Here is an 11,222-nt window from a genome sequence, read left to right on the forward strand (position 1 = left end):
TTGCTTTTATTTGTCTTTCAAATTTAATAATAATATAAACATATCACAGGAACTAATGTATATATAGCAAATACATAATGTTTTATATAAATAAACTGCCTTTCGTAATTCTACAAATATTTCATTTGAATCATTTAAAAATTATGCATGGTGAGAGGAATTTTGTTAGAAGTTAATAAAATCTACACAGTTTCTATCTTTAACATCAAAAAGATTTCTACATACTGCAGTGTAAATGTAATTTTATTTGTATCTGTTTGAAATGTGCAGTAAAACTAATTTAGTGATGAGCCAATCTTCTTTATTAACAACCTAATCTAGCTAACTATAATTGCTTCTTTTGCCTGAAAAATTACCATATTATACATTTAGTTACAAAAATCATGTGATGTAGTTAACCTTTTTGCATAAATGAAGTGCAACTTGTACTTATTATGATAAATGTCTAGTAAGTTATTCCAGAGAAACAGGCTATTCTTTGCTTAGATTTGTATTCAAAACAAGAAAATGACTTGTTGGCTGTATAATATATGATAGAAACTTCAGTGTGTACTTTAGGTCAAGGTAGACTAAAGTGCTTTCATTATGGTATACTGGAGCAGAAGCATGCAGGTCTAAAAACAGTAATCCAATTGTCAGCTAGACCCATTGAAGAACACAGCATTTTTTCAGAGCTTTTATTGTATTCATATGCTGCTAGCATGAGATCAGAATGGTAAACATGAACTACACTACTGCAGAACTCTTGCATAAAGTTAGGCTGTTGATCATCCTGTACAACAGGCTGAATGCATAATCTTAGTTATTTTTTTAAGCATCTCAGTAGCCTAGTGGTTAAAGCATTCATTTCAAGATCTGAAGATCATCGGATTAAATTCGGAGCATCCATACTACCTTTATCTGTGCAATACCACATTTGCTACAAAAAGGACTCCATGTGTTTAGTGTGAAGGGAGAAGAGTCTAGGCTATTAGGCAGTGTTATTATTCCTCTAGTATGCATATTTACCTTTATTTACCCAGTCCCCCTCCCCTGGTGCTTGCAGTATCTTTTACCATATTTAATCTGAGTACTTGAAGCAGAATAAAAGTAATTCTATTAGCACATTTAACTGATATTGACAACTTATTTTTGTTACATCAACACAAAAAACTTTACCTGCTTTTCTCCAGTTGCAGCTCTAAATCTAATGAATGTACAAATATTATATTTGGAACTGACAGCTTGATCTGGAGGATAATATCATTCAGTTTACTCAGATGATTTCCCATTATATGTAGTTATTTTTTAATGAATTTTATTATTCAAGCCCAAAAGTTTAGGGTCACGAGAATGAGATCAAGAAATGTGCTGTAGTTTTTCTAGAAGTTATGGGATAGGTTCTCTCATCTTATACACTTTTCTTTGGAATTGCTAACTGTTACTAGGAAAGCCTAGAAGAAAGTAGATGTAAATACCAATTATAGTGTAATTAGTTACACAGTTTAAGCTCATGCCTAAAAATTGCATGAAAAGCACACTTACGACAGCTACAGCCTCTTCTCCCATTACCTCCTGTGCTGACAGGGTTGTATGAAAGGCTACAATGGTCATGGTGTAGACAACAGTCACAAGAATGCAGGAAATGAAGATAGCCTTAGGCAGGTTCCTTGTCAAACAAACATTAAATAATTAATTCATATTGTATTTTGAAAACATTATTAATATGTAAGGCTAGCTACAGGCAGCATTTATATTTGTAAACATTTTGTTTATATATATGTATATATAAATTACTTACAATGTAAAATATAAAGAATTTGAAACACTTTTTCTGATAAAATTTCAACTTGAAAGATGGATGACCTACGAACTACAAAATGTCACTGTAATTGGTTTTAATTATGTGTAAATTTGTAGTATTTTAAATAAATTTCAATTCACATTAGTAGTAAAAACATTTCAACTTCATAAAATTAATCAAATTTCTGGGCATGCTTACAGATCTAATGTACAAAACAGTTCTAGTTAAAGATAACATGAAACATATCTTGGTGAAAAATAAAAATATTATCCGTGACAGTTAGTGTTTAGCCAATGGTTCTTAAATTACTTCAAAATTCACAGAAAAATCTTTCCAAGCTATGTGTATAGGTTGAATCATGTTGTAAATTTTATTCACTCTGAAAACTTGTAACTTCTATGTATATAAACAAGAACAAATATATATATGTATTTGTTCTTGTCTACTTATCACACTTATATTGATAGCTCGAGACATGTCTGTTAGTCAGTTTACACTCTCAATGCCTTATTTTGGTCCCTTCTCATACATTCTCCAGTATGTAAATTAATCTATCTGTGCAATCATGTTCATCATCCTCATTGGTTGCTAAGATAAAACATTAGCAATTTCATCACTATTCTTATTATAAGTAACATGCACTCAATTTTCAATAGTTATTTTAAGCTTTTTCAAACCAACTCGACCAGAAAACATCAGCATAACATTTTCATTTTTTAAACTATAGTATTATGGTATAAGCAAGCATGGAAAGAATCTGGACAAACTGTCAAATAAAACAAACGACACATGAACTTTTATCAGCTCTTCCTTACATTTTAAGTTTGGAACTAGTTCACAATGCATCTTAAATATTATAGGCACAGCCAAAGTATTTTTGAAAAATATACACTTTTAATTACACAAGTAAAGAAAAAAACTTTACAAAAAAGGAAGTAAATGTAGGAGTGGATAATACCACTATCTTTTGTCTCCCACTACTTACTGCCCAAGAGGACTTTCATATAATACTAGAACTCTTCAATTTAATTCGATGATAAATCTGAAATGCTATCTTTACCCTCCTCCGATATTGAATTTAAATGGATCAACAGATTAAGACGAACGGAAAAAAAACATCTGCAATTTATGTAATCTATATTACAACTGTAATGGATAAATATGAAATGCATAATATATAGTACCATTAAGGGTTTTGATACCTTTGATTCAGAAGAATAGAATAATTACAATATAAACATTTTATAAATAATTAGCAAAGTATATCAACAAATAATCTTTTAAAAAAAGTTAACATTATATAAGTAATGTAATTATTTCATATAATTTTCCCATACATCCTAGTTTCATATCAGTACTTGTATAGTGTTCGTTTAGTTTTAAATTATTTTTTTAATAACTTTAATGAGGAGCAAGTTAAAAGTATGTCTTATTCTTTACAGCTTCAGAATAGTGATTTAATCTTCCAAAACATTAATAGCATTAAAAACTACTCAGCTGACATGAAAAAATCCTGATTTCCGTTGCATTTTTAATAACTCTAATTTTCAATTTAATTCATAAATATATAATAATACACATATTTTCTGTAAAAATTTGATTATTTTTGTGAGATTTCTCAACTGTTTAGTAAATAGGTTGTTCTAAAAAATAGGTCTGGATTTGTACATTTTAACAATCCTTATATTTATGGATTATATATAAGTAATAGATAAAAAAACTAAAAATAGTTACTTTTGTTTTATTTTCATACATCTGAATCTTCTAGGCATTCAAAGTGTTTAGGTTGGAAAATTGTATTTACTAAGCTAATTTACTTCCTTATTATTCATTAAAAAAGTGAGTGGGTATCTTTAGGTAATTAAACATAAGGTGACTAAAAATACAGTTTTAAGCTGTATAAATGTAACAAGGTTTAAATTCATATTATTTCTGTATAGTTACTGATTAACTATCAAAATGACTGATTACCTGTGAGGATCTTTCAATTCTTCAATGACAAAGTTAAGGTAGTTCCTGGTATAAAAAGAAAGATTTTATACAATTACAATAAATATTAGAATAAAAAGCAAAGGAAAAGGATACAAGACTTCACTTATAGGTTTCAGTAGCATTATGACTTTTAAAAACTGCCATCACAGGATTAGGCTAGGTGAGAATGTTTAAATTGCAAAAAAAATCGAAACTTTACCAGTAGAATAGACTTTGTATATCACAGACAAAAAAGGTAAATATAAAAGATAAAATTGAGTCACAGCTTCATGATGTTTCAAGATAGAAAATTTTCAATAATGGTGGCCAAACAACTTTTATATCACCTTCACTAGGTGAGAAAATGACCCCTCTCAATTTCTTAAATAATATCACAGAAATGTTACTTTATGGTATGTATACCGATTGTATTCAATATTCAGTATTTATTCTAAACACGTTACCTATGTCATCATTATAATGCAGGCGAAAAATTATTTCTGACACAAGTAATGATAAAAATAAGATAAAATATAATTAAAATTTAAAACAATAAGTTTAAATAACCAATATTACCTACAAGTTGACCAATTTATTCATCTCTTGCAGCAAACCTGTCAATGCAGGGAACACTTCATATTATGAAAAAGTTGAAAATTTTCTTGGATAGTTATCATAGGGGAAATCTTGCTCTAAAGATTTTATCTCTATAGTTGTGGGGGGATGAGTTTTTTCACTGGATCAAAAAATGGTTGGATTAAAGAAGGCAGAAGTTTGTTATGAATGGAGTTCAGTCAAACTGGATTAAGGTCACAATTAAGTGGAGTAACTCGTATCACATCTGTGTTAAGAACTGCTCTTTTTGATTTTCATCAATGACATAAATGAAGAAATGGCTAATAATTACTTACATTTTTCTAATTATATTGAGATCTTGGGTGTTGCTGGCTGTGATGAGGATGCTACTGCTTTATAAAAAGTCGTAGACTAACTGGCGAGATGGGCAAATAAATTAATGGCTATTAATTATAATTAGTGAAAGGTAATGTATGTGGGTTATCATAATCTATAAGTATAACTTTGATAGGATTAATTTTGACAGCGTTATGGAAGAAAAAGGATCTTGATAGTTTGGTTTATCAGTCTTTTAAGCCACCTAACAAGTGTGCTGTTGTTAGTGGTAGGGTAAATAGAAGTTTACGTTGTACTTATAAAGGAATATTGAATATAAGTTCAATCTAAATAGGTTACAATTACATTGTATAGGTCAGTGGTTAAGTCTCATAAAGAGAATTGTGTTTATTCTTGGGCTCCTTACCTTAAGAAGGGCATTGAATTGTTGTAAAAGGTTTAAAGGAGGACTAGTAGGATGATACCCAAGATCAAAAGGCTTTCATTAAAAAAAAGTTAAGACCTTTGAAATAGTTTTCTCTTGACAACAGAATAGAGGGGATCTGGTTGAGGTATTTAAGATTGTTAAGGAAATTTATACTGCTAAAACAACATCTTTTTTTCATAAGTAATGATGCAAATAGTAGGATAAAAGGACACAAATATAAATTTTGGCAGGGTAGGAGTCATCTTCAGCTAAGATACTTATACTTTTTTTAACAGGATGGTTGACCTTTGGAATGAGTTGCCTTTAAATTTAGTGAATGCAGGACGTTTAAGGGAAGGCTTGATAAATATTTAAATGATAAGGCTGGATCTGAAGATGCTTTTATTGTTATTTATTCTTTAAAGTTTAGTTTAATGGATGGGTTAGCCTCAATGAACCAACAAACCCCTTGTTATGGAGTATTGCAATAATTTGTAAGGTCTTGGGAGAGCTAAAATGTAGATAAAATGACGTGTTTAATGACTACATGTATATTGAAAACCTTGTTGGAAGATATCACAATTAAATTAGACTGTTAAGTACTTTGATAAGAAGTATCTTGTATCCAAGAATATAGCTTTTTGTGAAACAGTGGAGAAATGGAAAGACATTTTAATGTTGTGAGCAATAACGGTGTAAACATACTTACTCCTTTTTTTACACTTTTGAGTACCATATCTAAAGAAGTATAACATAACTGCAATACAATGTGACAAATCAGATTGTGCAGAACCACATAATATTACAGTTGATATTAATTGTTATTGCACAGTAACTTTAATGGTTAACTACAGAAAACTGTCATGTGATGTGTTGGTTGATATTGTTCACATACAATCATGTTGATGTTAATGAGGACAATATCATTCATCCACAATCACATAATTCTACACAAAGTACTAATGGTAAAGTTGGGGTAAAGGATCTCACTCATACTCATGGTTAGTAGCTATTATATTAATAGTGTAATTACAAATTATAAATCAATTTCATATATTTTACATAACTGAATAATAATTCATAAATACTTTTCTCCTGTGTTTCAGTTATTAATCTGCTGCCTTCATCAGAAAAGTCCTAAGGAGGACTACTTCTGTATTGATAGTAACCAAGATTTTGCTCAAGGTCCTCCTGAATAAAGTCCAGTGGATTTTTCATCTAGCTTAGGTCTTCCACCACCCCCAGTTTGGAACAAACTACAGTGTAGCCCCGTTATAACGCGATCGTTGAGGTGCATAAAATGTCATCGCGAAACAAGCAGGGTTGCGCTAAATTGGGGTTTTGTAAAGATACACTTAAAATATTAAAAGTTGTTAGTATGTAAACTATAACGAGGTTATGGTTATGAGGTCGGTCCCAGGGACTGAGCCTGTGTTGAAGACTTAATGACCCATTGCGTTATATCCGAATTTGCATTAAATCGAGGCGCGTAAAATTGGGGTTTCACTGTACTTAAATATTTTAATAAGAGAATCTAGATTTTTGCCAACTTCCATGCAAGGTTGACTAAGTGTGTTATGAGTTAGGTGGATAGAGGGATTATTTTATCATTTTCTTTACTTATATGTTGTTCATATTATTTTAGTATTACTCTGTTTCATTGTATGGTGTCTTTCCCAAGCACAATGAGCTACTGCACACAGGTCAGCATTACTGAATCATTGTATGCCAACAGTGAGGAAAGTACTTTCAGCTTCTTGGCACCATAAAGTCGGGTAATAACTTATAATAACATACTTCAGTCTCCAATAAAAGGTTAGTGTTATAATCTAGTTTATCAAAGCATATCTAGCTTTAATTCTTGCTAATAACAGTTATTAAGAGAGCAACTTTGAATAACTTCCCTTGAAAGAAATAATGATGGTAGTCAGTCAGTACAGGCCAACATTTGTAAAGTGCAACTAATACCGATGTCAGACAAGTACTGTTTGTTCAGCATATAGGGCTCAAAATTAGTGAGGGCCCGGGAGCTAATGGTCCCCAAAATGCCGGTGGGCCCGTAAAAAGTGTCTGCTAGGTAGCCCACATGGCCCCTTAAAATCAAAAGCACCATTAAAAGTTAGTCTCCACATAAATTGATCTACGCATTTTTTAACCGCAGAACTTATGACAAACCATGAATGGACCTTCCGAAATTTACGAACACTCATCAGTCATGTCTAATCTATATACGTCGTCACTATGAATGTTCGTGTATTCAAAGTAAATACACTTTCATTAATAAGAATGCCATCACTTTGGCCAATATTTAAACTTTTTGTATCAGTATAATGGAATTGATATATCAAATTTCATTTATAAAATTTGAAATATAGTGATTATTTGAACTTTTATAAAGATGACTACTGTTTGGAATCAGAATGCTACTTTTTTAACTTGTTATATACGACACCGGCCTGCATCAAGGTTCACACATTTGAAAGATATACATGCGAGTTCTTTTATATCAACACTTTCCATAAACAAGCAAGTAAAAATTGCAAGCTGATAAGATGTTTGGATAATTTACCTTACTGCATGTACATTGTTTGTAAACATTAGGTCAAACACTTTTGAATCCAACTTTGCAGACTGTATTAGCCAAAAATAAAATAAAAAATTACTGTTTTAACGATCATGTCACAATCAGCCCGATTCCGATTATGTACAATAAAGTTGATAATGTCATTGTGTATTATTGTTGGCAGTTTAACCATAAAAAGTATAATAACTACAGATAATGTTCTTTAAAGCTTCGTTAATTTGAAATGGTTTATGTTAGCAATAAATGTAAAATGCAAAAAATAAATAATAATAATAATAATATAAAATCATGATCTCTTTTCCGTTTTTTTTAACGAGTGAAAAATAAAAATTGGGACCGACCTTGTGGCTAATACATAATCGATACATAAATTTATGTGACCGTTCCGTGAACAAATTGTTGAGGTTCATTGCCTAAATTCATCATTCATTTCAACCATAAGCTTGAAGACTTTTACTAACAATGCTCTACACAAATAAAATGACAGCATTTGAAAGTTTTCATTCGTACAGAGAGAAATCTTCAAGTCGGTTGCCGAATATTTTTTTTTAATTGGCCTTATTTAAAAATGCGCCTGATTGTATCTTTATTGTGTACCTAATGATCAACTTTTCAATCTTAAAAAAATAAATGACAACTTTTAATACACTGCCAAATTTCACGAATATACATAAATCGTATCGTATCGCCGCACCTTTAATAAAGACTTGTACATTTCCCTGTTAGTTACAGGTGCAGCGACGCCGCACCTTTAATAAAGACCTATACATTTCCCTGTTAGTTACAGGTGCAGCGACGCCGCACCTTTAATAAAGACTTGTACATTTCCCTGTTAGTTACAGGTGCAGCGACGCCGCACCTTTAATAAAGACTTGTACATTTCCCTGTTAGTTACAGGTGCAGCGACGCCGCACCTTTAATAAAGACTTGTACATTTCCCTGTTAGTTACAGATGCAGCGGACAGTCGGTTACGACAATTGTCCACCTTCATGATTCTTGTTTTTACAAACGAAATACTGGTAGGTATTTATTTCGGTTTGAAGTATTCTGAGGTTTTCCTCGGAAGACAACCGGGGGTGCTCGGAAACAGCTTTTCCCCTTCGCCTCTTCTTGTTTTTCAACCATTTGCTTCGTACTCGAAAAACCCAAAATATCTAGTTTTTCTCATTCAGAAGCAATCCAACCAATCAGCAATCACGTTTGCCGAGCCACAACTAACTTTAACTAACTAACTTTTGGTACCTGATGATGACAAAACCTTGTCGAAACGTTGTACATTTGCTGTCATGTTAAACTTATATTAAAGTTTTTCTTCATTACCCATTTAAGCCGTCTCCAGCCATTATTAACTTTAAGATAACTTCTTGGAACTATGCATATTCATAAGTAACGGGTATGTCAAATGATGGAATGGAATGTTCCACAGCTGTCCAGTAAGTTAGGTATTTTGTAAATATCTATATATATATATACCTGTTGACCATTTTCAACCTATAATGACATCTCCGACAGTGACATGCTTCACTGACACAATTGACATCACCTCCCTACTGGAGAGTAATGGGACAGTCCAAATTTCCAATCGCTCAGTTGTCATGCCTTCGGCGATCTCCCCAAACAACGAGCTAATATACAGAGCGGTACTAATAGGGAGCCGTATGGCGTATTATCTTGAGAAATAAGTCCACGTAGATCAGTATGTGTATTAGCTCTGTGCATAGTGTGCTGTAATCGACCGTAAAGAAATGGGTGTGTTTCGCAGAGTAATGGTTTAACTAAAGATATTTTATTCTATGGTGAATAATGTTTTGTGTCGAAAGAAAAACGAAAAAAGTACAGAGTCGATATTGTAAGCATACTTGCATATCAAAAAATTGTTGTTGTCAATAGAGTGGTAAAGGTGGTATTTTTCATTTCTGCTCAATCGATTTTCCGTGATAGAGAAATTCGGCAATCAATTTTCCGTGATAGAGAAATTCGGCAATCGATTTTCCGTGATAGGGAAATTCGGCAATCAATTTTCCGTGATAGAGAAATTCGTAAAATTTTACCGATTCAGATTGTCGCCCGATTATGCAATAATCGACGTGATTCCGACTGCCAAACCGATTATCATTAAAAAAACTTAATAATATAAAATAAGAACTTTAAATGAACACCAAACAATGATTTAAAAACAGTTTCATGATTGTCTCTCTGGTACAGTTTCCATATCTATTTCATTACTTAATTTCACCAGACATTATGAGACATTGCAAGAAAAGCTAGCCATTGGCTGTTACCATACCTGTGGTTAAGGAGGAACTACCTAACATTCTTTAATCAGTATTTCAGTTTGAAATCAATAATGTATATTTCTATACATACGTGTAAATATAGATAAGAGATGTTATTTCATGAAAATATACCAGGTTCTCAGTTTATTCTTGCAGTATTTCAAGTTTGTTTTTTTATTAATGAAAATGTTATTGTGAGATCTCAAAATCAATCTCTTACTAAAAGCACATTCAGTAACCAAATATAAGAACAGTCTTATTCTGTTAAGAAATTATTGAAAACCACTGTAAGTTTACATTTGTACTCACCAGGTTACTGTTTCTGAAAACACTGTTGGTTATATTGATTTTGAATGGTGTTTGTAAGTTTCAGAAACCTTATCTATGAATAACTAAATGAGTATTTAAATCATAACAGTTAAAAACATAAATGTATAGTTTATGCACATATGATGAGATCATATATTAGAGATCACATTTAACCTTATTATCCTTTCATCTAGAGCTGGGCAATTAACTTGATAAATCAATATAATTGATTACTCATATGCATTGATTACATCAATTAGCACCATGTAAAATAATCAATTAATCAAAATATTTCCATTATGATCTCTCGTTATTTTCAAATAATTCATGTGTCATGACTCTCAAAAATAATCAACTAATCAAATATTACTATTTTCATTATTCCAACTATTCAAGTCTCATGAGAATAATCATTTATTTGAATATAATCAATTAATGAGCCCAACAATTAATAAATTAGCTAATTATACTAATTGCCCAGTTCTACTTTCACATCGGATCTTCTTGAATTTATTTTTTAATCTAAAAATAAAAAATTTATAAAACAACTGGTGCTTTAATTTATAGTACAGATTCTGAAGAAGAAAGTTTAGATATCTAATTAAATTTTACTAGAATCTATGATAACTCTTCTATGAAGAGCTCTTTGGTTTACTTTCTTTTTATGGTGTAGCATTAACAATGATTATTTCCACTTGATAAAATCGTCTATTCTAAAATATTTGTTCTCAGCTACAGGTTTTCTGGATGCTTCATCCCAGATATGAAACTGTGAGGAACAAACAGCAGTGGGTTGTTAATGGATCCAAGTTTAATGTGGTTATAAACAGCAATAGCTAATATACTATTGTTGTACAGAGTTGTTTACATTAGTAATATAATATAACGATTGATAACTACTCTGCATGTAAGTAGTACAGTACTTTACTATAATAAAACATACATATTGTTGCGTCATCGAGATCACGTGACAATTCTCT

General features: G+C 31.3%; 1 protein-coding gene across 1 annotated transcript in view; it reads right to left on the bottom strand.

Moving 5' to 3' along the window:
* Nucleotides 1–11,222, bottom strand: part of LOC106465667 (Y+L amino acid transporter 2-like) — a 72,390-nt gene that overhangs the window by 11,924 nt on the left and 49,244 nt on the right. Inside the window, exons 4-5 of the mRNA XM_013925902.2 lie at nucleotides 3,755–3,799; nucleotides 1,525–1,648 (exon numbers count right to left, since the gene is read on the bottom strand). Of these exons, the coding sequence (XP_013781356.1) occupies nucleotides 1,525–1,648; nucleotides 3,755–3,799 (169 nt within the window). The remainder of the gene's footprint in view (nucleotides 1–1,524; nucleotides 1,649–3,754; nucleotides 3,800–11,222) is intronic.

This window comes from Limulus polyphemus, unplaced genomic scaffold (assembly GCF_000517525.1).
Source record: "Limulus polyphemus unplaced genomic scaffold, Limulus_polyphemus-2.1.2 Scaffold2016, whole genome shotgun sequence".
NCBI classification, from domain to species: Eukaryota; Metazoa; Arthropoda; class Merostomata; order Xiphosura; family Limulidae; genus Limulus; species Limulus polyphemus.